General features: G+C 53.7%; 1 protein-coding gene across 13 annotated transcripts; it reads right to left on the bottom strand.

Moving 5' to 3' along the window:
* PSEN2 (presenilin 2) lies at nt 1–27,504 on the bottom strand. 13 transcript variants are annotated; one of them, XR_009052783.1, is made up of 16 exons: nt 27,466–27,504; nt 25,610–25,668; nt 21,866–21,947; nt 21,287–21,322; nt 20,331–20,421; nt 16,679–16,837; nt 14,487–14,701; nt 13,072–13,213; nt 10,696–10,763; nt 9,778–9,998; nt 8,680–8,778; nt 6,156–6,239; nt 5,708–5,809; nt 4,558–4,710; nt 1,952–2,070; nt 716–728 (listed from the first exon to the last, which is right to left on the bottom strand). XR_009052783.1 is itself a non-coding variant. In XM_057728769.1 (15 exons), exons 6-15 carry the CDS (start codon nt 16,817–16,819, stop codon nt 573–575), a joined length of 1,347 nt encoding a protein of 448 aa, XP_057584752.1. In that variant the 5' UTR covers nt 16,820–16,837; nt 20,331–20,421; nt 21,287–21,322; nt 21,866–21,947; nt 25,610–25,668; nt 27,466–27,503; the 3' UTR covers nt 1–572. The 13 variants fall into 13 exon arrangements, 12 of the variants coding, with proteins under 12 accessions (XP_057584752.1, XP_057584762.1, XP_057584755.1 ...); XM_057728769.1 differs by lacking the exon at nt 4,558–4,710 and having other exon boundaries at nt 1–728; nt 27,466–27,503; XM_057728779.1 differs by lacking the exon at nt 4,558–4,710 and having other exon boundaries at nt 1–728; nt 5,708–5,806; nt 27,466–27,503.
* Between the last annotated feature and the right edge of the window lie 367 nt (nt 27,505–27,871).

The following is a 27,871-nucleotide window of genomic DNA, read 5'->3' as shown; positions in this document are numbered from 1 at the left end:
TTGCAACAGCATTTACCTATTTATTGAGATTAATATTAAGACACTTCCAGCAGTAACTGCTGTAACAAGGACCCTAAAGGTAATAAGATAACGACGACATCATAGACAAAGCGTTGGGAACACTCCTTGCAGAGAAAACTGGCTTTTCCTCTCCAGCCAGAGTGACCAGGCGCTACATGCCGTCACAGGCGTGACCTCCTGGTCCCGAATATACGTGCACCATCCTCCGCCTGGGCCCTCAGAGGACTCCAGGCTGCGGGGCGAGAGCAGGGGCCTGCCCCACACCCCTCCCACATCTCAGAACCTTCCTCAACTCCTCTGGACCGATTTTCCACGTCTCCTGTCAGTGAAGCAAGTGCTTGCAAAGGGGTGAGCCGCAGCCTGGTGACAAAACAACTAGCACCAAAAAGCTGGTCCTTCCTCTTCACGAAGTAAAAACAACACTTTATTCTTTTTCTTTTTTTTAAGGAAAGAAAAGTCTTAAAAATATACGGCACTAGAGTGTAAAATGATACACCTGCATCTAGTTACCATTTCCTACAGCTTCCAGCCCATGGTGCCCAGGCTTCCCTTCAGATGTAGAGCTGATGGGAGGCCAGGGTGTCCATGAAAGGCCGCACCAGATTGTCTGTGGAGAAGTAGAAGATGAGCCCAAACGTAATGGAGATGGGGAGGGCGGGCAACGCCTTCTTGCACACGGCGAGCAGCAGGAGCGTCAGACACAAACCCTGCAGGACACAACGGTGAGGGGAGAGGTGGTGACCACAGGCGGGGACGGGGGAGGGGCAGCAGTGAGTGATGCTCTAGTTCCTGGGTTCGGGGGCCCTGGACACCCTGTCAGCTTCCCTGGTCCTCTTGACACCTCCGTGAGGCACCTGAAGGCAGGAGTTCTCACCCTGTAGTGACTCCCTGCACGACAGCAGAAAGCTGGCCTCCCGACCCCCAGAACAGGGCTGCCACTACCAGACTACCTCCCCTGGCTGGCCGCTGTGCTGGCGTGTGAGCTGATGGTGGGACGCTTTCCCCCATATATTTATACAAGGCTGGACGGGCCAGACTGAAAGCCAGCAATGTTCTCAGCTGACATCAAGGGAATCAAGATGCCATGTGACCCACCCCCTGGGAAGCAGGCACAGTGGCTGCCTATCCAGCCGATGCAGGGGACCACAGTGCCTGCCCTCTCCCTGGGGAGAGCAGGGCTTCAGAGCAGACAGCCTGGAAGTGGAAGAGCCTGGAATCCACTACCCTATCCCTGACACACGCTGTGGGCAAATACAAAATGTCCACAGCACTGGAGCCTCACCTCTAACGTGCCACGTGACGCCCGGGGTCCACCAGGCAGAACACCAAGTACCCACCGTTCAGAGCCTCCGCCTCTCTGAGGCGCAATCACCATAGGGCTCTTCCCCGTCATGTGTACCTGGCCATGTTAAGTGACTCTATGGGCCTCCAAATTTCACTGCTGGAGTTCAAAGTGATGGGCCCCGCTTTCAAGCCCCAGGAGATCCCTGGGATTCAGAACCCCATGGTGTCTGGATGGCATGGAGGGAAAACACACAGCCCCACAGTCAGAGACCTGAATTCAAATCACAGCTCGGCCCTCATAGCTTTAGGCCCACAGACCGGGCACTCAACCTGCTCCATCTTACGTAAACTGCAGGTCACCACCCCTGCCTCACAGGTGTGGTGAGACAACAGCTCAAAGCCAGCCAAGGCCTTGGCACCCAGTGCTCAAGCTCAGTGGTGTCAGAGCCCCTGGCCGCCCCCTCTCCTGCACTGTGCCTGCATCTGTTCATGACCACAACCTCCTGCAAACCTTAGTCTCATCTTGAGGATCTTTTCGGCAACCCTGCCTAGCCCCTCTGAGGGACAACAACATCTGAAAATTCCCCTGGGTTCCTGAGCCCCCCGTGAAGACCGCTAGGGGCCCCATGGCCCAGGGCGCACTCACGATGAGGATGGCCACAAAGCAGGCCAGCGTGGTGTTCCAGTCCCCGCTGCCCGTGGCTGCCGCCTTGCCCACCAGCACGCTGTAGAAGATGAAGTCTCCCAGGCCGAGCTTCACGCCCCCTGTGTGGCAGAGACAGAGGGAACCCACAGGCCTCAGAAGCCCCAGGAGGACGCGGCAGAGAAGGCTGACCCCAGCCAAACAGCCCACGTGCTCTGCCCAGCCCAGGGGACCCAGGGGCCAGAGTCCTGCGGACCTCAGAGGCCAGACGGGGTAGTGCCCAGCCCAACCCACCTCCCCTAGACTCTGGGACGAGGACGGGCTGTCTCAGAAAAACAGCAGCCGGTGGGAACCTGTGGCCTGAGGGACCTGCATCCTGGGCTGTGCAAAGCCAGCACTTCTGATAACTTGCATAAAACTGGTGCTTGGCACGCGGCTGAGTAAGGACAAGAGAGAGTAAAATGCACCGTCCGGGGCTGGTGGGAGGCTACCCAACTGAGCACTGGGTTTGAACCATAAATTCTTTTTAGGAAATTTAATTTCACTACTTTCAAGAACACATATGATACCTAAGGTCCTCTGGAGACGCGTGTCCCTTAAAAACAGGTAAATGTACACTGTAAGTCGACCATACTTCAATTACAAAAAGGGTAAACATAATTTGTAACTAGTGTACCCACTGCTGATAAGGAAACGAGCTGCTAGAATGCCTGCATTTGTTTCCTTTAGCGCAACTGCCCTGCGCGCTGGTTTACAGGATGATTTTATCCATCATCGACAATAAAAATGTTCACAAAGCAGACTCAGAAAATTGAGCAGGTCTGCGTCATGGAAACGTGCTCTGCCCCGTCTGCCCACCGCTCCCCTTCTGGGCTCCAAGCAAGGGGCACCTCACCTTGGTCTGGCCCTTCTGCCACCCTCCGCTTTTCTCTGGTTACAACGTCCTCACTTTGGCTCCTGCCTCGGCACAGAGCGAACACTGCAGTTCCGTCATCTTACAGAGGGGACTTCTCTTGCCAGGTCTCTCTCTTGCTACCACACACACTCCTGCTTCCCTGATCTGCTTGCTCTCTCCCCTCCCTTCTCTCTTCTTTTCCAATCAGTTCTTTCTCAAAGGAACTGTGCTCACCTCCCAGGCACTTCAGAGACCTGTGGCGGCAGCTCCCACATCTCCCAACCAATGTGCTCTGGCAAGGCCACCATCCGGCCCCCGTGGAAACCCTCACGCTGCCTGTCTCAGCACCCTGTCCTCTGGCTACTCCCCAGGGCCCTCCACAAGCGCCCTTCCCTTCCTTCCGCAAACGTCACCCATGCTGTCCCTCTCACTTTCCATTCTGACCCTGCCCCTCCCTGGGTACTTTCTGGGGACCCACGGTTTTGACAACATGTATATCCTGGTGACGCCAACTTGGGTCTCCAAGCCTGACCTTCCTGAGCTTCACTACCCTTCGTGTGTCCTGCAGACCCTCCCACCTGCCTGCCCCACCTTCCCCGCCACCCTCCACGCCTCCCTGCCCATCCCTTGCCCACCAAGTCCTGCCAGTGCATCCGCGTATGGGGCGGCGCCGCCTCCTCTCAGCCTGCTGCCTGAGTTGGGCCCTTGTGGCTCTTCCTTCACCTGGTGCCCCAGCCGTCTGTGCGCCCTGCTGCAGCCTGGGATCTGTCTGGGATGCAGCTCTGCTCACTTTAATTCCCTGCAACAAACCACTAGCGGTTCCCCACAGCCTGCAGGATGAAGTCTGAGCTCCCCTTGAAGGCCTGGCCCCTGGCTTCTTGGCCACCAAACAGCCTGGGCTCCCTGAAGGCTTCCTCCTCTCTCATCTGAGTCTTTGCCCATGTCACTGTGCAACGAAGCAGCGAACTGGCCTTTGTCCCTGGTTCTGGGAGGGAGACCAAATCCTTGGAATTTCCCCAGTAACAGGAGGGTCTTTGTTATTCAGGAGCCCCTTGGATCATTTATGCAAATGAGAGCATCAGGAAGGCGCTGGTCACCAGAAGGACCAACCATGTGATAAGAGGGCTGGGACTCCGGGCCAGACCAGCCCCTGGGGAGAAGAGGGCTGGAGATGAAGTCCAGTTCCATGAGCTACGACCCAACCAATCATGCCTATGTAATGAGACCCCAGCAAAAACTCTGGATGCTGGGACTCGATACGCATACCCATCTGCAGGGGGTGGGGCATGGGGGTGACGCCCTAGTCCCACGGGGAGAGAGCACCTGCCCAGACCTCGCCCTGTGTGGCTCTTCATTTGGCTGGTCCTGATTTGCATCCTTTGTACTAAAACTATAATTGTAAGTACAGCACTTTCCTGAGTTCTGTGAGTCATTCTAGCAAATATTCCAACCTGAGGGGGCTGTGGGAACCCCCGGATTTGTAGCCAGTCAGTCAGAAGTGTGAGTGGCCTGGAGACCCCCAGAACTTGTGGCTGGTGTGTGAAGGGGGGGTGGTCTTATGGACTGTGCCCAGATGGGATCCATGCTGACCCCAGGTGCTCAGGGCCAGGCCTGGGCTGCTGCCGGGCAGCCTGTCTGCTGGGTGACTGCGGACTTGACCTTCCTGGCCCACCTCTGCATTATCTTCTTCCCCACAACTACCCTGAGTACTTACACGTAACCGCCCCCGACCTGGGCTGCTCCCATGGGGAACTTCTCCAGGGCTGAGGCTGTTTTAATCCTGCAGCATCTCCCTGTTCCCATATGCCACCTGGCAAACAGTAGGTGGTCCATAAATGTGTGCTGATGGAATGGCTACTTCAATGCCCTTGAGAACACAACCATATATTAGAATGCCTTTGGGTGCATCTTCAAGACTGCCTTCCACACTGGCTCCTCCTGCTCCCAAACACCCGGGGCTCTGCCTGGGGGAGTCTCCACCCCAAATCCACCCCCACGCTCCACAGCCCACCGTCAGCCCCACTGGGGAGCAGTGCTGCTGGCACTGACCTGCCCGGCCCAGTCCACCCTCTGAGCCCAGAGTCCACACCCGCGTCCCCCACGGCTGCACTGGGACGTCCTCAGGCCACTCAAGGGCACACTCTACCGGCCAGAACCCTGCCCCTCCCTTGTGTTCCTCCTCCCACGCAGCTCAAACCACCCCCCCCACCCCCCGCCATGGCTCCCACTGCTCTGGGGACACAGACCAGACTCCACACTTTGATCCAGAAGGCCCCGAGTCCCTGCCTGCCTACCTGCCCCGTCTCCGCACTAGGGTCTCAGCATCCTGCCTTCACTTCCTCTAACTCACCATGCCGTCTACCTCAGGGTCTCTCCTCTCAAGGTCCCCTCAGCTGGAAACGCACCCCCGCTGTGTGACCCCCTCTCCGAGTTCCAGTGGCTCAGCCTCTGGGGCTCAGCTCAGAAGTCACCTCCTCAGGCGACTTCCTCTGACCGCTTGAAGCAGGTCAAGAACCCCGTCAGTGCTCCCCATCACCCCGTGTCTTCCTGCACGGTCCTCCTGGCTCCTGAGAGGGTGGTCAGTGCCCACACCTGCATGGCTGCGTTGCCCAGAGCCGCACCTGTACGACTGCCCCACCGTGTAGCGTGGGCACACAGCTGGTATTCAACCAACGTCTGTCACACACAGGTGCAGCCTGGATGTAAAAGTTCCCGTGGCCTGCCGGCAAGACTGCACCTTTACAGGCTTCTCTTTGACTCTGTGAAGCCACCTCTGATGTGAAAGGCGCTCCTCCCTTCGCGCCCTCCTCCCCTGACCTCAGGGAGCCCCACCCAGGCCCATGCCGACCATCTGGACACCTTACTTTCCTCCTCTTCCTCCAGCTCCTCCCCTGGGTAGCCAGGCAGCGGGGGATCAAAGACTTCAGGGTACGAGGGCTCCCCAAAACTGTCATAGGAGTCTTCTTCTGGGTGTCCATCGTCGTGCGAGGAGGGAGTGAGGGGGAGAGATAAGAGCCCGTCAAAGGGTTCTCTGAGCCCAGGGCTTCCCTGCCCTCACCCCCCACCATGCCCAGCCCGACATAAAGAGGATCCTCCAGTCCACGCGGCAAGGGAAGGGGAGGGGGAGGAACGGGGCTGAGGTAGAGGAGCACACTGCCACCCACACACGATCCTCAGGGTGTGCGTGTCCAGGGTGCGGGTCTTCCTGGCCCGTCCTGTCCTTCTGCCTCCCGGAGAGACCAGGCCGGGCTGAGCTGGGTGCAGTGCAAAGCCACCCCGATGACAAGAGGCTGTCAGCCCCTTGATACTCACCCATCTCTGGGTCATAGGGGAGCTGAAGGGCTCCCTCAGAGGAGGGGTCCAGCTTGGCCATGCCCACCGTCCACACCATGGCGGCTAGGGAAGGAGAAAAGGGTCAGGCCTCAGGCAGTACTAACTGTGGCTGCCCCCGGGGCCTGGGCGGCAGGCAGGACAGTCTGTGTCCCCAGAAAGTCTGCACGGGACCCTGCTGTCAGGCAGCCACTAGCGGTTCAGACTCACTGAGCAGGTGTGGGTAGATGATGCTTCTTACTGCCTTTTTTTGCCTCCTCACAAAAACAATGATAATGTTATTGGTGAACAGTTTGCTGAACTAATTATGTTTTTGTTTTATTGTCGTAAAAAACGTGTAACATGAAATATGTCATGTTAACCATCTTCAAGGGTACCGCTTAATAGTGTTAAGTATACTCACACTGCTGTGAAAGAGATCTCCAGAACCTTTCTGTCTTGCAGAACTGAAACTCTGTACCCACTCCCCCTCCCCCAAGCCCCTGGCTAGCACCGTTCCACTGACTACCTAAGATACCTCCTATAAGTGGACTCATACAGTATTTATCTTTCTGTGATTGGATTATTTCTCTTAGCATAATGCCCTCAAGGTTCATCCATGTTGGAGCATGTGTCAGAACTTCTTTCCTTGTTCAGGTCGAGTAATACTCCACTCTATGTATATACCACATTTTGTTTAGCTGTTCATCCATCCATAGATACCTGAGTTGCTTGCATCTCTTGGATATTGTGAAGAGCGCTGCTATGAACAGGGGTGCACAAAAATCTGTTCAAGCTCCTGCTTTCAGTTCTCTTGAGTCCATGTCCAGAAGCAGCATTGCTGGATCCTGTGGTACTAACATGTTCTCTCTCTGGACTAGAAACTCTCTCCGGAACTCTTATCCCATCTCTCCAACTCTCCATCTGAAGGTCCAGTGAGCACCTAAACTCTCAACAACTGCCCTCCGACCCGCCCACCAGCCTTCTCCTTCTCAGTAAGCAGCAACTCCACCCTTTTTGTTGCTCAGGCCCAAAAAACTGACAGCATCCTTGACTCTCTTTCTTACAACCTTCACCCCAATAGTCAGAAAATCTTGCCAATTCTGCCTCCAAAATGTCTGCAAAGTCCAAGCACATCTCAATGCCTCTACTGCTGCCCTGGGGCCAAACCCCAACATCTCTCCCCTGGGTTATTATTCAGCCTCCAAACCTGGCTCCTCCTTCCACTCTTGTCCCTGATACCACCTGTGTGGTCCTGTTAAAACATAGTCAGGCTCAGTCCAAAATCTTCCAGTGGCACCACATCTCACTCAGCAGGAAAAGCCAAGTCCCCACCATGGCCTAATAGGATCTGACCTCCCCTGTTCCCTGTTTGCTCCCTCTGCCTGGCCTCAGGGAGCTCGGAGCACACCAGGCCCACACCCATCTCAGGACTTTGCATTTGCGGCTCTTCCTTCTGCTTGGAGTTGTCACCAGATCTTCCTAAGGCAGGTCTCTGGCCAAATGTCACCTATGACATAGGACCTCCTTGATCACCTTCTATAAAACAGCATCCCATCACAACCCTAGAGTCCTTTGCTGCCCTCCCACTCCCCCCCCCCCCCGCCTCCCCCGCTCTGGCTTTATCTTTCTTGGAGCACTCACCTCCTGACTTACGTCTGCATGTTTAGTCCCTGTCTGCCTCCCCTCCTAGAACATAAGCTCCATCAGAGCACAGTGATGGTGAAGAGAAGTCTGACACAGCTCAGTCTTCCCACTCACGGTCTCTGCTCATCTTCAGGCTGTGCCTGGAACGTGCTTTCACACTGTGGGACCAGGCCGCCGACAGCTCTCCACAGCACGCTCGGTTCTTCATTTGTACAGCGTGCCAAATCCAGCCGTTCACAGACTGTTTCCCAGTACACCCTGCAGACAACTGAGCCCCAGAAATTCGGGCTCTCTACTTGAATAACAGATGGGAGGGCATGAAAACCACAGGGCCATGAGCTCCATGAGGCCTGGGATCTTGCGGATTTGCGGATCTTGTTTCTGCGGCATCCCCAGCACCCAGCATAGCGCCCACCACAAAGTGTGGACCTGGTGCACGTTTGTTGATGCTTTTATAAATACAGATCCCTGCACATGGCCCCCAGGCCAGCAGCAACCCTGAGTGTGTTCCTTTCAGAGACTTAAGAGTCCCTCTCCAAAGTCCCTTTCCAGGGGCCCGGAGGGCTGAGGGGTAGCCTCAGGCTCATGCGAACGCGGCCTATAGCCACCACGTGCCACTGGAGGCTGGGTGGGATGAAGCTGCGGGGTAGGACCACATCCCCTGAAGCCCTCTTCCTGCTCTAACCTTCCAAGCTTCTTCCTGTGTAATAGCAAGACACAGCTCATCTTCATCTCTGGAAGGTGGAGCCCCTCCTGGGGTCACCAACGCTGTCTCCTCTCCTTTGGTCAGGGAAAGGCCTAACTATCTCATTAACTCTGAAAGCCATGGCCAGTGCAGTCCCCGGTTCCCACGTCCAAAGGAAGCATGGGGGTCACTCACATGAGTATATCAGGGCAGGAAATATGGGCTCATTTCTCTCCTGGGCAGTTTCCACCAGCATTCTCAGTGGCCCTTTGGGGCACAGCACAGCCACGAGATCTGAGAAAGCAAAGATGCCCTTGGCACATTAAGAAACATGTTTATTCCCAAGCAGCCCCCAGAGAGGAGCCATCCCTCTAACACCAAGCAACGGGGCGAGTGTCTCCTGGAGCCGCAGGGTGAGGCTCTCAGACCAAGCCCTGCTGCTCCAGCAATCCCACCCCCAGGTTTCAGCCATGATCCCTAGAGCCTCCACTGGCTGGAGCTCACAGTGGGGTCTAAACAGGCTAGCTGAAAACAGGGAAATGCTCTGTGCCTCAGAGACCAGAAGATGGGCTTGAAGCCCTACCTCTCTAAGCCCCAAATTCCTTACTCTAAAAATGTAGGAAGTAGTACTGGTGATGGTACTGCTTCACACCAGTACAGTCAGCTCTCCATATCTCTGGGTTCTGTATCCATGGATTCAACCCGCTGTGGATCAAAAGTATTCAGAAAAATATTCCAGAAAGTTCCAAAAATCAAAACTTGTATTTGGGGCACATCAGCAACTATTTACATATCATTATGTTGCATTATGCATTATAAGTAACCTAGAGATGATTTAAAGTATTTAGGAGGATGTGTGTACGTCATATGCAAATACTATGTTATTTTATATAAAGGGCTTGAGCATCCTCAGATTTTGGTATCTGAGGGGGTTCTGACACCAATTCTCCGAGGATACCAAGGGACAACTATACTAACTGAAGAGCTCATTATTTACAGGTACTGTGCCCAATCTCAGGGTTGCTCTGAGGAGCAAATGACTTCCAGGGTGCAAAGTGCTTACCTGTGTGAGCGCTCAGTAAACACTTGCTGTTATTAGTAACCATGTTAACAGTCATGATTCCACAGGACCCCGTTTGTTTTTTACGAAGGTGAACTTCTCAGAAGGGGGACCATCCAGGCCTCCGGGGGTGCTGGGGGGACTTCTCAGCACCCATAACCCTGGTCCAGCAGTGAGGACCTGGCCCTGGACATCACTCCATGGCTCACCCCACGAGCTCATGGCCCACCTACCATACACAGAGATGGCACCCAGGATGACCCACGCGGACCACTCTGGGAGGTACTTGATGAACACCAAGGCCATGAGTGCACTGATCATGATGAGGTAGGCCTGCTGCAGCACCAGGGGGCCCTTCCAGTGGATGCACACCATGCCCACCGCTCCGAAGTTCCAGACGGTCAGCAGCAGGGTGGGGTAGTCCATGGCCACGTTGTAGGTCTTGAGCACTTCCCTGCGGGACCCACAGGCAAGCCCGTGGGCTGGGACACTCAGTGGAGAGATCAGACCCTGATGCAGTACGACACCCCTCAATCATTAAGTCCCAGCCTGGGTTCTTCCAACCTTTAGCTTCATTTACAAACACTGACTTCCCCGTTTCCACGAGCCCTACATGTAACCACTTGAAAAAATTATGAAAGAGGGTGGGGAGTACACCGACATCTTATCCTCTGGCTGGTTCACATAAACAGGTGCCAGCACAACCAGGAAGACCCTTTGCCTGTGGAAAAGGTGCTTGGGGAAGTGTTTCCTCCTGTCCCTCCAGCCTCGTTGGGCCCCTGGATCAAGCTGATGTCCCAAATCCAGGGCAAGAGATCACTCTCCCCATAAACTAGGAGGTACCCAGGCTGGAGATCAGAATATAAATTTTGAAGGGTTTCTGCCCCACCTCCCACCACCCCTGCCAGGGTTTCACAGAGAGCCTCCTCTGGGATGGCTCTGAGTATCTGCTTTAAATCAGGAACCGGAAGGAGACGTGTGGCCCAACAAGAGGCTCCACTCCCGTGTCGAGGAGGCCGGGTTCCTGGAGCAGCAACACGGGGAAGGTGTGGAGCCCAAGGGTACCCGTCCCCCCCCCAGGTCCTTCAGACCCACTCGTGCCACAGGGGAGGGGTCTTGGAGGACCCTGCTGCCCACCGGCTGCCACTCACCCAAGGTAGATGTAGGTGAAGAGGAACAGCAGCATCAGGGAGGACATGATCAGCCAGCCGTGGATGAACTAGGCGGAAACAGGCAGCGTGACTGCAGGCCCCTGGTGTTCAGGACTTACGCCCACGCCTGGAAACCCTTCTTCCTTAGGCTCCTCCCTGCCTACGTTGGAAGGTGGCCATTTTACAGATGAGGGCACAGAAATTCAAGGAGCTCTCGCCAATTAACCCAGCAAGTATACCAAGGAGCTGTAACTCCTTTAGGTCTAAATACCTAGCATTCTACTCCTTCACTTGGAAAGGACATGCCAGGCACATTCCAGGGTCTGGAGATAATGTTGTCTCTGCATCCCAGTGTGAGGGCGGCGAGACAACAAACACACAGACACATATTAGCAGGACGTGATAAGGGCTATGAAAAAACACTTGGCTGGATAAAGTGACAGGAGACCCACTGCAGTGCTACTTCATTAGACAGAGTGGTCAGGGCAGGCTCTTGAGGTAGCTTGTTCAGAAGAGAGTCAGCCCGGGGAGTCACTGCCCACCTGAGGGCCTACAGACAAGTCCTCAGAAAGACATGTGCCGCCTCTCCTGGCCAAATAAGGGAGGGTCAAGGACAAGGGTGGGGCTAATCCTAAAGCAGTCCAGCCAACAGCAGCATGATGGTCACTGCTACCAGCCTCCCTGGAGGACAGACTCACCAGTCACCAGCTCAGGCCACCGGGGGCCTCAGTGGCCACCCGGTCTGCCACGCTGGGCGCACTGCCCAAAGGGGGAAGGGGCCGCCTCGGGAATGTGCTGACCCTCCTCATCCCACCGGGGCCTGCCCAGACCGCCAGGCACATCCCCTGACTGTGTCACGGAGTAAATCTTACTGAATGGAGGGCTGAGCTGCCCCTTAACAGTCCCTGGAGTGGTCGCGTGACATCTATAGACCACAGCAGTGCCGGCTTTTCACTCGCCATGCTCCTTCTAGCCTGTCCTCACACGTGCTGTATCCTCTGTTCCAAAGAAAGAGCTCCCTACCCTGCTCCCTGCCATCCCTGCCCCAATTTCAAACTCTGCCTCGTTTATACAGATAGCTGCTTATTGAGGAGTTTCAGGTCCCGGACACGCCCTCCCATCACTCATGCCCCTCCCATCACTCACCCCCCTCCCATCACTCACCCCCCTCCCATCACTCACTCACCCCCCTCCCATCACTCACCCCCCTCCCATCACTCACTCCCCTCCCATCACTCACCCCCCTCCCAGTCACCCCCCTCCCATCACTCACTCACCCCTCTCCCATCACTCACCCCCTCCCAGTCACCCCCCTCCCATCACTCACCCCCCTCCCAGTCACCCCCAGCTGGGACAGGGGTCACCCCTCTAGACTGAGCCCCTCGTCTGTCTCTACCTGCTCCACAGATGGTGGCAGCCTGGATATCAAGTGCTGCAGGTGCCCGTATGTGAACAGTTTTAAATCAGGTAATGTCTAGCTCAACCTCCTTTCAGTCTTTAGGGCTCTGAAGCCTTCCTTGGGAAAAAAGCCCAAAACCCATGTCTAAAAGCGTACGGATCTCTATGGAAGATTTGGGCCAGGTGGGACTTAACCACCCTGTTCCACCCTGGGGCTGCTGCGCAGTGCCGGGGGCCCACCCGAACGTCGCCCAGCGCTGGAAGATCTCGGCACAGCAGCTGTACATGCCCAGCCAAAAGGGAAATGGGAAAATAAAAATAAACTTGGAGGGGAACGATGAGGTGAAAGGAGCCTAAAATAGAACATCTCACTTCTTCGTAAGGAGAAGCAAAATAAATTTAACTTCTGAATATAAGAAGTGACCCTATGCACATTGCAAGGAGGAACTCAATTAAGTGGGATTACGTGTCAGTTCAAAGCACAGAAGTATTGGGTAATCCATGGGGGAAGGGAGCAGGCGTGGGGTGGGAAAGAGTGCAGGCAAACCTCAGTGATATCTGGGCTGGGTTCCAGACCACAATAAAGAGAGTACCGCAAGAAAGTGAGTCACAAGTTTTTGGGTCTCCCACTGCGTGTAAAAGTTAATGTTTATTCTATACTGTAGGCTATTAAGTGTACAATAGCATCATGTCTAAAAACAATTTAAAAACAGCATCAATTAAAAAGCAATGCTGTTGCAAACATGACACCAACGGACTTGCTCAACGCAGGGTTGCCACAAACCTTCAATTTGTAAAAAATGCAGTATCTGCGAAGCCCAACAAAACGAGGTATGCCTGCATCAAAAATCAGGGTCTATTTTACAGGAAAAAAAAAGGAACTCTGTTAAAAAAAAAAAAAAAAAAAGCCCGGCTGGCTGCGTGGGAGGCACTGAGGGCGGTCGGCGGGAGGCGGGCAGCCGGCGGGCTGGCGCGCACCTTATAGCAGCGGTACTTGTAGAGCACCACCAGGAAGATGGTCATGACGACGATGACGCTGATCATGAGGAGCGTGTTGAGCACGGAGTTGAGGAGGCGCTGGCCCACCGAGGGCGTGTCCTCCGTGAACGGCGTGTAGATGCTGAGGGAGGGGGCAGGGCTAGCTAACCCGCGAGCACGCCCAGCCCACCCCAAGCGAGCCTGGACCTGGGGGTGCAGGCGCCCTGGGCACCCGCCCCGCAGCACCACGCTCTGGCCGCCCTGGCGAGGACGGCCCGCGGTACCCACGAGCTGCCCCGCCTTCCAGCCCGTCTCCCGCTCCTGACTTCAGCTTGTGACTAAGCCGATGTGGCCGCGTGGGAGGGCCTGGCTGGCCTCACGAAGGCCTCCCTGGCCCCCACACCAGCTACACCCTCCCCTGGAAGTGCTTCCCCTGTTGAGCCAACCCCCCGCTCTGGTCCAGGGAGACCCAGCAGTTCCCCACACCCACTTCCCCAGCAGCCCCGTCCAGCGCAGGACGCCTCCATGCCGCTGCTTCTCCTACCCACACCCAACGCAGCCCAGTAGCTGCACAGGCAGCTCATAAACTCAGAAGGCGCTTCACTGATCCCGCGCTCTGGACCTAAGGAAGCAAACTGCCTGCGAAACTCTCAAGGCCTCTTCATGCTCTTCACCTGAGCTGCTCTGAGTCCCCAACATACTGCAATCTTCCTGAGGGCAAGGGCTGTTTTTTCTCTATTCCTTTCATGTAAAAAACCATGAATAAAATTTAACAAAAACTCCCTGAAAAAAAAATATTTAGAGAAGGAACTCAGCCGCGATTACCACAGGGAGACTGGGGGAGGGACGAGAGGGAAGCTTCCCATCCTCCTGCTGCTGCTTCTGCCTGTGTGCTCTTTACTAAGATGAACAAAATCTCCCTTGCAAGGCTGGACATGAGCTAAGAAATCATCTAGTCCCCCTTGGTTTCCATTCATGGGAGTATGACTGAGAGGCCCAGAGAGAGTGCAACTTGTTTGTGGTCACGCAGCGATGGGCAGCACGGCCAGGCCTGGGACCGAGAGCTTGCCTCCTGCAGTGACACCCAGCGTGCCAGGGCGCTGCCCAGAGGCAGGCACCGTTCTAAGCCTGGATGGCTGAACATCCAGGGGTTAACGTGGAGTAACTCACTCAATTCTCCTGGTAACCTCGTCATCAAACCCAACATACAGACAGGAAACTGAGGCCAAGAGAGGTCAGGAATGTGCCCAGGCAGGTCACACAGCCGGGAGGCAGCGGCCAGACCAAGGTGTGGACTCGGGCAGCTCCTTGCCCTACTCTTCAAGGCTGGCACGGGGCTGCAGGCGCAGTGGCCAACACAGATGGCATCCCCCTCCCCCAGCCCCGCTCCCCTGCCCGCCCGGCCCCCAACTCACAGCTGTCCATTCTTCTCTGTGTAGAAGCGCACGGACTTGATGGTGGCCACCACCACGATCATGCACAGCGTGACGGGCACAAACAGCATGATCACGTGCTTCGCCCCGTATTTGAGGGTCAGCTCCTCCTCCAGGCCCAGCGGCCGCCCGGGTACCCCACTGCAGACATAGCGGTCAGGGTCCTCCTCGTGGTCCTCCTCGCTCTCCTGGCTTCTCTGTGGGAAACCACGCTGTGAGGGCCATGGAATGTCCCCCACTGGAGACCTTACCGACGCAGCACATGGGTGTTTTGGAACCGGAAACGAGAAGTTTGAATGTCGCTTTCCAGATGTAAGAATCAGTCTAAGGGCTGTAGTTTACGTGTGGGAGTGGTGGAATTCCAGGACATTTGAAAAGTCCAACTAGAGATTTAGAGATGGCGCTAACCACCACAGATGCAGGAAGGGACACCGAAGACCCGTCCTCTCCCGCAGTACAGGGACTCAGGATGCCACTCAGTTCTGTTTACATGGCCACACTAATTTGGGAGGAGACAGGCTGGGTGATAGAAGGAGGGCAGAGATTAAACATTTTGGGTTGAAAGATCACAAACTAGAATGGTCAGCACACGTGGGCACTCTCTTTGATGCTAAATAAGATACTGGGAATTTGCAGAGGAAGAAATTACTTTGAACTTTTTGCCCGCCCCTCCCAAATGAAGCATGCAAAATTTGTAGCCCTGAAGCAAAGAGGCTAACCGGGCGTCAAGCACCTCGAAGGCTCTGGGTTAAGGGAAGGTGGGAAAGTATAAATAAGGAGGCAGCAAAGGAGGACAGGACGCCTGCCAGGCGACGGCACACACTGATCTGCAAGAATCTGTTTCGGAATTGCCGCAATTCAGGCTCATTAGCTGTCTTGTTAATAACACTAGCAGCCAAGACAAAGCCAAGCAGAACAAAAACCAAAAGTGACTACTCTTTGGTATCAGTTCTTTGCAGAGAGAATTCCATCTATACATTCAGCTGAGAAGGAAAGGAAAACTATTAATGAACAGGAACTGAAACAGCTGAAGTGCACAAAAACTCCAGGAGATAAGACACAGCAACTAGCAAGAAAGGGCTAAGGAGTAGCTGTGCAGTGGCTTTGGGCTGGTGAGATCTCTCTAGGAGCCCAGAGGAGGACAGGAGAAGTAAGCTCAAGTTTCAGCAAAGGGCACTAAGGCTAGCTGGAAGGAAAAAGTACTATAATGGGCAAAATGGATAATGGAATTTAGGTAAATTCAGATGTTGTTTTACCCCGATGAGGAGGGAGGTAGCTTGGGTAGATGACTCTCCCAAGTACATCCTCTACTTCACACTGTTATAATCTCCCGCCCTGCAGGCTGCAGAGGTAAGATCACAGCGCGGCCCACCCCCGCTGCTATGGGCTGAATGTTTGTGTCCCCCAAATTCATATGTTGAAACATAACTCCCAATGTGATGGTGTTAGGAGGTGCCGCCTCTGGGAAATGATTAGGTCAGGAGGGTGGAGCCCTCATGAATGGGATTTGTGCCCTTATAAAAGGGGCCCTAGAGAGCTCCCTCACCACTTTTGTCATGTGAGGGCACAGAGAGAAGGCTGCCAATGACCCTGGAAGTGGGCCCTCACCAGACATCGGATCTGCCAGCACCTTGATCTTGACTTCCCCACCCCCAGAACAGTGAGAAACACATCGCTGTTGTTTATAAGCCACCCAGTCTATGGTATTTTTGTTACAGCAGCCTGAAGGAACTAAGACACATCCCCAACTCAAAAGCCAGACATGAATCATGTAATCTCTTGGTTACCACGTCTGGCCATCTACCAAAAAGGTTCCCTCTGGCAGTTTCCGCCTATCGTCCTTTAGTCTCTGTGCTGCCTGTCCTGGCATCCAAACTCACCCTCAGGGTCTTGTGGAAACAGTAACCTGCACTAGGAAGGGGAACCTAAGGGGCAGGGTCGGGGTGGAGAGAATCACTCAGTCCATTGCGGACTCAATCTGTAACAGGCTGTGTTGTGCAGAGTCTACAATCAAGCCCTCACAGACCTAGGACCCACCATGTGGACCACCCACCTTTTTGGCCAATTCTCACCTTTACTTTCCCCTCTCTACCACATCAGGAATGTCTGGTTTCCATCCATTAGGTATGGGACGGGGACTGTCTGTAGGCCTCGGACTGCTGGTGGGAACTTACCCACTGGGCAGCACCCTCTCCATTCTCCAGGCCCTGCCTGCCTTCCTGGCAGGAGCGTGGCGTGGGGCTCTCGGCTGACATCAGGGACGTCCGCTCATCACACACTTCTTCCTCGCTGTCAGAAGCCATGAATGTGAGCATGGCCCTGCTTCCGAAAGTCTGGAAAAGGAGCACAAGGAACCTCGTTCCACTATTCCGCAAGGTGAAGGCAGTGGAAGGTGAGAGGCGGCTTTAAGACCTGGACACAGGTCCTGCCCACAATGATCACCCACAACACACTTGTCAAAGGACTGCTATGAAGCAACAGTCCCCAGGAGCCACTACTGAGGCTGCAGCAGGCTAGAGAGGGACTGGCCAGAGGAGATCCAGGCCACAGGGGGCAAAACTCCCAACTAGAAATGTCAGCCACTCCAAACTGTCGGCACATTCATTCCTCCATTCAATCAACAAACATCTGTTCAGCTCCTATCATGTGCCGACACTTTTGTCCTTAAAAAAATGAAATAAAAAACCAACCATCCAATGTGACAAATTATATAATCCAGGTATTTACCAAGAGGTACAGAAGCACAAAGAAGGGAACTAAATCTAAGAGATCAGGAGTGCTTTCTAGAGAAGATAACATCATCTGATAAAGACAGATTTTCCCAGGTGGGAGGGAAGGGTGGAGGGTGTGAAGAATGTTCCAGCCCAAGCCCCAGCTTTGCTGGGGTTGGGGGTTGGAGGCAGTGCTGTGAAGGTGTGGATGGTCTCTGGTGCTGTGTTAAGGAGGTGTGCTCCATCCCCTGAGGCCAGAGGTGACAGATCAGATCTCTGGTTAAAAATCAGTCTGGGGGTGGGATAAGGAGGGTGGGAAGGAGTCGTGGGAAGGAGGGGATACGGGTTTATATATATATAAATACAGCTGATTCACTTTGTTGTACAGCACAAACTGGCACAACCGTGTAAAGCAATCATACTCCAATAAAGAGCTTAAAAAAAAAATCAGTCTGGGGACTTCCCTGGTGGTCCAGCAGTTAAGACTCTGCACTCCCAATGCACAGGGCCCAGGTTCAATCCCTGGTCAGAGAACTAGATCCTGCATGCATGCCACAACTAAAGATTCCGCATGCTGCAACTAAAGACCTGGCACAGCCAAATAAATAAATATTTTTTTTAAATAAAAGAAATATCAGTCTGGCCACTGACTGAAAAAGGAGTAAAAAGAAGGGAAGAGGACCTCCCTGGAGACAATTGTGGGAAGTGAATAGGGCCTAAGGTGGCAGCAAGAATGGATGGGAGTGAGGGGAGAGAATCCAGAAAGGGTAGGAGGTAGACAGACAGGACCAGATGTGGGGGACAAAACAGGACAGAGTCCAAGACAACGGCCAGGCAGGGAGTAGGATGGAAGAGGCGGGGAGAACAAGATTTCGGGGGGAAGATTGTGAATTTGATGCAGGAAACTCCTGAATGTAAAGGGGTTAAAAGGGGGAAGCTGCCTGGAAGGTGGCTGAGTGCTGGGGCCTGAGGTGGAGAGGAGGGAGATGAGAGTCCTGAGGTCAGGCGTGGCAGCCACGGGAGCAGTGAGCTGAGACCACAAGGGGCGAGCACATGCGCGCGTGCGCGCGTGCGCGCTGGGGAAGTACAGCTGAGGGCAGGACTCAAGGGGAAGACCAAGGCTGGAGGGACCACACAGGAGGGAGCCTGTCCCCCGAGACTGCTGTGCTGCCCCGAGTGGTGTGGACAGAGCAGCACCGCACAGCAGCCGGGGGAGCTCGAAGCCCTACCAACATCTTGGGCAGGTCAGCTGAGCTCCCAGCAGGGCCGGCACCCCCCCACCTGCCTCCCGGGACCCTGGGGCAGCCCCACGCCACCAGTGACAGTCAGACCTGCTCTTGGCTCAAAGTCTGTCTCCATGGCAGCTGCCCCCAGAATTTACGATTTTCAAGTGGAGCAGGCGGGTTCCTTCTATCGAGTCAGCCAGTTCTGTTCATCTTGGCAGGGTCTGAGGCTGTGACCTTTTTTGAAGACAGTGCCCCAGGCTGTGGCCTGGACTACTCCCAGCTGGACTTCAACTCCATCCCCAGGCACAGGCCCACGGCAGGGCCGGACTCTGCTCACCTCACTGACTCGGGCCCTTACAAAAGGTTCCCCTGCAGCTCTCACAGGGATTTCAGAGTGAACCAGCGACACTCCCCTGGGTTCAGCAGAGATAAGACAGGTACGGGAGGGACAGCAGTAGTGACACCAGCAGGAAGCAAAGTAAGGTAACTGCCGGGAGGGGTGACGAGGCCACTGTGCTGCTGGAGTTACGACTAATGGGGGGGGGGGGGGGGCGTCTATCCACTGTGGGAAGTAGATGTCTCAGGTCTCGAGGAGAAGGGCCTCAAAAGTTAGCAATCTTGCCGGGCAGAGCCTGAAGGAGGTGGGGCACCTGGAAGTAGCCTCGTAAGCAGATGTTGGGGTAGGGGACTGGACGGGGCCAATTCTGACAACAACCAGCCGTCTGCTGTGGCGGAAGTGTGGCGACCAGGGACGCGGCCGTGGGAGGTGGGCGTGGGGGCCTGACTGAGGAGGAGGAGCTGAAGCCAGCAGAGGGGGGCCCGTCAGGGTTTCTGAATTAAAGAGGGATGTGACCAGAGTGTGCTTTGTGAGAGCAGAGGGCCGGCTGAGCCTTCCTGCCTCTTCCTGGGAGCCCCCAGGACTAGCATGGCCCAGGGCCCAGGAGGTGGATCTGCTCCTTGGAGCCCGGGTGGGACCAGCAGAGTCTAAGAGCCCAATTTGAAGGGACACAGCTTTGCAGCCCAATGCTCTGTGAGGCCTTGGGACGTTCTTAGCTTTACGTCCTTCATCCACAGTAACAGTAATGAAAGAAACTACCTAATGGAGACCCAGGAGGAAAAACTTAAAGCATTCCTCTGTGAGGCTGCGCCTCACTAGGTAAATCCTAAACAGACACCTGCCTGGACCCAGGAGATCCCCTCGCTGCCCACTCTGGCAACGGTGAGTCCATTCTTACTCAAGGAGGGGCACCCCCACACAGAGCTGCTTGCACTTCTTCAAGCTAAATCAGGACATTCCAACTGGAGCAGTGCAGTGGCTCTTTCAATACTTTGCTTTGTAGCATGTCAGTTTTGTTTGGGCTGTGAATTAATAACTTAGTTACAGTCTCCTTCCTTCTGTTCCTCCCTCAGCTCTGGAGGGCCTGTGATCGATCTCTGCCGTGACTGGAGGAGCAGATCAGGGGTCCCAGCATCTAAATGATAGGGCTGCAGCCTCCAGGGCACAGGGCGAGCTCACCCTTCAGAACCACAACCTCATCAGGCTGCCTCTTCCCCTAGACTCCCAAATAGCAAAGCACAAGGAAAATGGACAAACAAGGAGCGAAGATGCTCCCTGGAAGGAGAAAAGGAGCTACGGGGCTGGTGGGGACAGAAAAGCAGGGGACCTAGGATCAAGTAAAGTCCTTCCAATTTCCATTTCTTCAGCCAGTCACCAAATCCCAGGAAAGCACTTCTGCCTCCTGAAGTTTGTGAAGGACATGCCCAGGGAGAGTGAGCTTAAAAAAGGACTGTATCCCTTCCATGTGGCACTGCACTGCATAGAGGGAGGAAGTCAGAAAACTACAAAACATGCTTTTCCATCCACCACATGTAATTCATGGCCTCCTCACCAGAAAACAAATGCTTCCTCCTTGGGCTCTCCCCAGAACATCCAGAAAAGCAGGGCACGGAGCAGGTGCAGCAGGGAAGAGCTGGTCTTGGCTGTGGGAACAAGGGCACACTAATCAGAGCCCTCTGGGCCTGGTAGGGGTGGGGATAGGTGGAGGTGACTCTTGGAGCTCCTAGCACCTGAGAGCATGGCTTAGGACTTTCAGAAAGCTGTAGGATGCTTGAAATGCTGTTTCTCAAAGAGGTCCAGGCCACCTGAAGCGTGGTGGTAGAACAGCTGCAAAGCCGTCACTATGAGCTAAACACAGCAGTCAGGTATGAGGTACTGCAATTCTTCCCCATTTTACAGATGAGGAAACAGATTTAAAAAGTGATAGGTTCAAAGTCATCTTTGCACCTAGATAGTTAGGTTCTGTGCTCTTAAACACTACGCGAGGGTGCTTATTTAAAAAGCACATCCTAAGTTCCATCCTGGTCAAAGGTCCAGGGACCTGCATTTTGAGACAGTCCCTGGTGATTCTTAGGCTGGTGTTAGACCTTCCCTGGAGCTGCTCCTGCCAAGTAATCAGATGCCCCAGTCAGGGCCCAAGCTTGGTACTGAAAGTATCCAGTTACAGTTCACCTCCCTGTGGCAGGGGCAGGGCCCTCACTCACCTACCTTGGCACACCTACTGCTCTGCACAACTTGCTCGCTGAATGGGGGCATGGAAGAACGATCAGTCCTTTCTCCTGAATACCCTGTGCCTTATCAGAGAGCCACTGGGGAGGCAGATGAGCAGGAGCTTTTCAGACCAGGAGAGCCGCAGGGGAAGAAGAGAGTGATCTGGCTGAAAAAGTCCTCAGGCAATGCCCACCTCAAAGGAGGATGTGGAAAAACTGGGTCTCAAGCATCGCTGGTACAAACTGGACCAGCCTTTCTTAAGGCAGTAAAAATAGAGAGCTTTAAAAACATTCATACCTTTTGATCCTGAAATGCTACTTCTCGGAATCTGTCCTAAGAAAATAATAAAAGATTTACATAAAAACATGGTTGTTGCAGTCATTTATAATTTTTTTTAAAGTGAAAATGACTAAGATTTCTGACTCTGTAATGATAATATATCCATCTGATGGGGTCTATTATATAACTACTAAGAATCTTTAAAGAATATTTACTAACATGAAAAAACAAGATGTTAAATTCAATAGATATAAAACTTCACATACATAACCATCTGAATTTTCTTAGAAAATGTATGTACATGAAGGATTGGCAGGAAATAATACAAAACATTAAAGGTGGTTATCTTTGGATAGTGAGATTGTGGGTGATACTTTACATTTTTCTGCATTTCTCAAAGCTTCTATAATAAAGGTATTGTGTCTGGCATTTTTTGTAAAGCTACGGATTTTTTAAAGGGAAATGACAAGTGTCAACATTGAGACAGATTTTCTTCCATCCTGCATTCTCCCCTCTCACATCCCCTCTCACTGGACTGGGGGGAACAGATGGACTCAGGAAGCGGCTTTTACACCTTCTCCTAACCCCTCTTAATACCTGGCTCCTGAAGAACAGAGCAGCTGGGGTGTACTCCTTTTGCTTCTGAGTTGGAATTGAAAGCTGATGGTACTCTGCAATCCTTGGAGGGAAAAATCACCACTCAAATGTATGCAGATAAACAACCTTCTTGCTAGATGTTTGTCCACATCAGAGCACCAGTGATGCCAAGAACTCCCGCCAGGAGGCTGACTCACAGGCAGGTGGGGGTGGGGCTGGGTGGCTCTCCTACTGCTGATGTCAAATCCTGTCAACCACATAGCAACCAGCTCTCCCTTCTCTCTGAGGGAGCAGCAGGAAAATGCAGAGAAGCTGATGGCAGGAACAGGTGCTCAAGACTACATTCTGGAAACCCTTCCCAGAACAAAGCGCTGTGGCTGAAAGCTCCTTGGATTAGGATGTAAAATAAAACTCTAAAGAAGCCACTGCTCACTCCCATTAATCAGCTGAATGGGATCCAAATGCTGATTTGGCCAAACCAAGGGAGTCTGACCCAGAGAATCTCCCCAACCTTGCTGTGTCAGCAGTTCCTGCAATTATTATGGAAACCCTGGTGACCCAATTTCCTCGACCTGATTTTTATTTCAGAAAAATGCAAAGGTTTTGACCTTAAAATTTAAGGCCAATGGACCTAACTAGGAAATAGATTTCTACCTAAGGAGGAAATCGATTTTTAAATGCCATAGTAAACACTAGTGCCTCATGGAAAAAAGATGGGAAATTTCGGCTCCAAAAGAAAACTGGGAGTCACCGCACTTAAGACAAACAAGTGGGGTGGCAGAGAAAGGCCTGGATCTGGGTACTTGCTTTCTTTGTTTCTGCAGGCCTAACTGAACAAGTGCCCCTCACTTTCTTTCATTACTGAAGTATAGTCAACTTCCAATATTACAGTAGTTTCAGGCATACAACATAATGACAATATTTTTACAGATTATACTCCATATGAGGTTACTGTAAAATACTGGCTATATTCCCCGTGCTGTACATTACATTCTTATATCATTTATTTCATACACAGTTGTTTGCACCTCTTAATCCTCTTCCCCTATCTTGTCCCTCCCCCTTTCCTTCTCCCCACTGGTGACCACTAGTTTATTCTATCTCTTGGTCTGTTTCTGTTTTGTCATATTTGTTCATTTTATTTTTCAGTGCTCCCTCAAAGAGGGTGGCATTGGTTTTAAACAGGCCACTTTCTACGGTCACCCGGCTACTTCACAGAGCTCCCATGACCCCTGGGGTGTTCCCAGCCTTCCCCTATACCAGGGAAGAATTTCCTGAGGTGCAGAAATTCCCTTAGAAATTCCCACAGCTTGCCTGCCTCCCTGCCTCCCTGCCTGTCTCCCCTGACCATGTACTGGCCCTGGCTGACCACTATCCACCTGCGCATCCACCCTGCCCGCATCCTGAGGCCCATCACTTGCCGGATGGTTCTCCCCAGCACAGGGAGGTGGCCTTGGCGGGAGCTGGAGCCCAAGTCCCACAGGGAGGCCCTGAAGTCCCACTGCGCCCTCCTGAGTCACAGGCCCCAGGGGACCCTATGGGACCTCCTGAACCTTGACCCAGGCTCTAGATTTACCTCTGTCTGCCCTTTCCTACTCAGAAGTGCCCAGGAAACATTTTCTCTCATTTCCTGAAGCAGCCTGGAAAAGGAGTGGTTTGGAAGTGGCAGAGGGAAGCTGTGAAGGTAGCCACACAGACCACACCCCTACATGCCTCTTTTATTTTATTATTTTTAATGAGAAGCAGTAAGCCAGGGGTCAAAAGCTGAGCCTTAGAAATGGACAGAGTTCAGATCAGCTAGCTGTCGGATTTGAACCACACACTTGGACAATTTAACTTCACGTGGCCCATTTCCTCTTCTGTAAAAAGCAGGACAGGCACGCTTTGCAAGGTTACTGTAAAAACTAGAGATAATGTGTAACGTGTCTGGCACAGAGTTCAATAAACAGTCGTTATAATGAAGGTGAAATAAAGGCAGGAACCCAGTGAGAGGGGACAACAGAAGCCTGTTCATGGCCCTCTTGGAAAGCTATGATCTGCTGAACCACCAGACACACAAACTGAGCACCAAGGTCATGCCTCATCCAGGCCCTGTTTCCACGTTAGCCCCAGCCCAGGGCACGCTGGCAATGTGAACATTTTGTCAAACAAAAGGGCAAGTCTGTAGACTGATGTCAGAGCTGGCAAGGACCTTATTAAAGGCCATCCGGTGAGCACCCCATTTCCCATTTAGGGAAACTGAAGCCCAGAGGGACAAAAGGACAAAAGGTTAAGGGCCCATGACCAGAAGCCACAGTTACGGCTCAGGTCTCCAAATTACCAACGAGGGGATCTTCCCTGCTGCTCAAAGTACTTGTGAGGGTCAGACTCAGCGGGCCAGGGCCATTGTCAGGCAGGCAGCCGACAAAACACACAGCAGGTCAGGAAACGTCTCCTACTCACTCATGAGATCATCTGCCACCTTAAAAACTCCGTAAAGGCTCCCTCCTGCCCCCACCTCACTCCAGCCAGGGGCCTCTCTCTGCTCTCTCTCTGCTACCAGTGCTCCACATGGGGGGCAGTGGCTGCAACACAGGCTGAGGCCCTGCAGGAAGTGCTCACTTGCACGCATAGGGGCAGGAAACGGGCACGCTTCTCTGGATCAATTCAAAAGGGCGGGTGGGACAGTGTCCTGCTGTGGGGCTGGTGAGATAAATAATGGCACGTTCAAATGCTCAACACCCCCATCAGATCGATTTTCCAAGAACACTCACTGAAGGGAAAATTCCGAAGGCATATATATGTATTATTTTTGAAGGCATAATATTAAAAGAAAAAAACAGGATACAAAACTTCATTCTCAGTTTCCTACCTCTAATATTTTAAAAGATGAATACAGATATGTGCATAAAGTACTGAAAGGAAGTGCATGTTAAGAGTGGTTCTCTGGGCTGGGGCCTAATGGATGACTTGAAGAAAAAATATTTCCCGCATTTTCTAGAGTGAACATGTATTGCTTTTATTTTTAAAAAGGCAAGGAGTTTCTGGGTAAGGTACAGCAGAAGGTGAACACCCTTTAAATTTTTCTTCCCATTGCTCCAGAAGACTGTATTTTAGCAAAGATAAATAAGCAACCCCTTCTCCCAGGCAATGAAGAGACTGGACAGAAATTATCTCTCTTCCTCACATCTGGTCCTCCCTGAGGATCAATTTGAAATTACTTTTCCCCAGATTGTAATAACACAGCAGCCTCACCACCTCCAGATCAAGAAGCCAACACTGATTACACAAGGTTTGAAGCCCATGTCAGATCCGGTCAGCTCAAGGTGAGGAGAACCTCTTAGGCCCTGACCAGGGGCAGCATGGAGTGTGTGCCAGCCTCAGGGCCCTTGCATTCCACCCCCAGCCCCACCTCCAGCTGCTAGAGTCTGGGAACAGGTGGAAATATTTGCAGAAACATTTGTTGTCTTTCTAGTTCCCAACTAAACAGTGTCTAAAAGTCAAATCAACAGCTGAAAAACAGCCAAACATGTCTTCAATAGAAATATAATGTCACCCTTACACACACACAGCTTTGGTTTCTTTACAACATTTTTTCTTTTTTCTTTTTTTGCTTTGCTGGGTAGTTACTAACAGAGACCACACAGCAAAGTCCTGGGCAGTAGCGCAGGGACATGGGTAGGGCATGAGTGTGGGATGCCTCCTGTGCAAAAACTCAAAAGATGAAGATGGCACAGCCAGCTGGGTTCAAATCCTGATGCTCACAGTCACGGAAGTCACACAACAGGACAAGCTGCTTGTCTCCTTGAACCTCAGTTTCCCCTCTATAAAAGGGTAAAAATAAGAACTACTTCAGTGTGATCGAAGCGCTTAAGACAACTGTGACAACCACTGCACAAAATGGCTTTTTATTGTATATAACAAACATAAAATACGTTATGTTGCTGTTGTTATTATCACTACTGATGTAGAGACAGGCCGAGGTAGGTGGGAGCCTCTCATTTGGCAAAGCCTGGGTGCGCAGCAGGGCTGCGAGCAGCCACAGAGGAGCTGGGGGGAGGGGTGACGGGCCCCCAGGCACATCTGAGCAGCAGCCTCTGGCCAGGCTCTTCCTTGTCCTCCTCTTCCTCAAATAGACAGGCTCAGGGCATTCACCTCCCGTCCATGCACCTGTCAGACCCTAGACTTGGTGCACAGATACTTCAACACCAAATATACAGAATCTTTCCTGAAAACCTGAAACAACATCCATCCCACTCCACAGCAACATTCCACCAAGCCCCCCACCTCCAGCCTCTGCCCTGAATGCTCCCTTGCACACCCAAGGCACGAACCTGGATGGCCTGTGTGATGGGTGGCTTAAGCTGCAGCTCTGAGCTGGAGACAGGACCCGAGGCCCCTTCACCAGCTGGGCTCAGAAAACACAGCTGCTAACACATTTCCCTGCCCCCACATGCACAGAGAGGGGAACCTGAGGCTCACACACCTGAAGCAGCTTACACAAAGCCTTTAATTACTGCCAAATGTCTTAGCTGAAGTCCTTGGAGACTCAGGTGTCTACAGAATGGGCTATGTAGCCAGCAGGGGCATCCATACCGGAAGCCTGTGTCTGTACAGATCAATTACTCTCAGGAGCGGCTGGCAACCAAAGCTGTCAATTTTGGGTCAAGTTGGCTCTGTGACTGATCTGGATGGGATGCCTCTCAGGTTCTCTATCTGTAACTGCGGATGCAGGGACTGCACCAATCCACAGTGTATACCCTCTGAAGGGAATACTCATTAAGTCACAGACGGGGCATTTCATCCAACTGTCAAAGGGATGAGGTCTCGTCCCAGGGCTGGACCACAGAACTAGAGTCCAGCACAACGGGTTCTAAGCCTGGCTCTCACAGATCCTACCTGCGTGACCTTGAACAAGGTCACTTTAGCTCTGTGGGCTGAGTTTCTTCATTGATAAAATTTGGATGGGAACTAGCTTCTGTTTCGGATTTCTTCAGCTTCAAAACCTAGACTCTGGACGTCTCCTCACAGCTGTAAACGCCTGATAAAACAGTCAAACACCGCTGATAACGAAACTGGGGGCTCCAGGCCCGGACCTGAGGTCCTGTTCCTCACGTACGCGGGAAGACCTCCGCCTCCCCTCCCGCCCCCGTCAAGCAGTGCCGGGGCCGGGCGCCGCAGGCCGGCAGCACCGGGCACCCATCATGTGCCAGCCAGGAGGGAGGAACACAATGCCGCGTCCGCACGCCTTCGAGACCCACGTGCGCTGCTCCTTTAAATGCCCCGGCCCTTTAACAGCCCGCACCGCGCCCACCCCGGCGGGGGCTCCCGCGGCGGGGAGGGCCTGGCCCGGCTGAAGGCCCGAGGCCCGGGGCCGTCCTCCGCGCTGCCTCCACTGCCCAGTTCCGGGCCGGCCCCCGCCGCGGCCGTACCGGCGCCCGCCCCTCCCCGGCCGCTGGGGCCGCAGCCTCGGAACCCGCCCAGGGACCGCAACCGGCCGCGGCGAGAGGCGTGCGAAGGGCAGGGCCCGGCCCGCGGGGTTGCGTCTCCACCCCGCGCCCTCCAAGCCGCGGGCGACCGGGCCCGGCCCCGGCCCCGCGCGCCTCACACAGGCCGCTCACCTGCTCCGCCGCGGCGCTCCGGCGGTGTTTGTGCGGCTGGCAGAGCGCCCGCCGGACCCGGCGCCGGCGCAGACCCCGCCCCCGGCCCGCCCCGGCCCCGCCCCGTCGGCGGCGCTGCGCTCCCCCGTCCACGTCGGGCCCCACCTGCAGCCTCAGCAAAGGACGGCGAGGGGCGCGAGACGGGCCGAGCGTTCCCCGCTCTGTCCCAGGGACCCCGCAATGAACCTTACGTTGGGCTGAGCACTGACCTTAGAGGGAGTGGAGGCCGGGCCAGTAGTGGAAGAGGGTCATGGCCGAAGCACCACGTGGCGGTAGTGTATTTGCACCGTGGACAGCTTCATGTCTTGTAGTTTTAGGTCCCCGAGTACCCACCCACCCCCACCCCCCCAGGATTTACTGACCATAA

This window comes from Hippopotamus amphibius, chromosome 3 (assembly GCF_030028045.1).
Source record: "Hippopotamus amphibius kiboko isolate mHipAmp2 chromosome 3, mHipAmp2.hap2, whole genome shotgun sequence".
NCBI lineage: Eukaryota > Metazoa > Chordata > Mammalia > Artiodactyla > Hippopotamidae > Hippopotamus > Hippopotamus amphibius.
The sequence above is the reverse complement of the archived record's forward strand: the minus strand, read 5'-3'. Positions and strand labels throughout refer to the sequence as shown.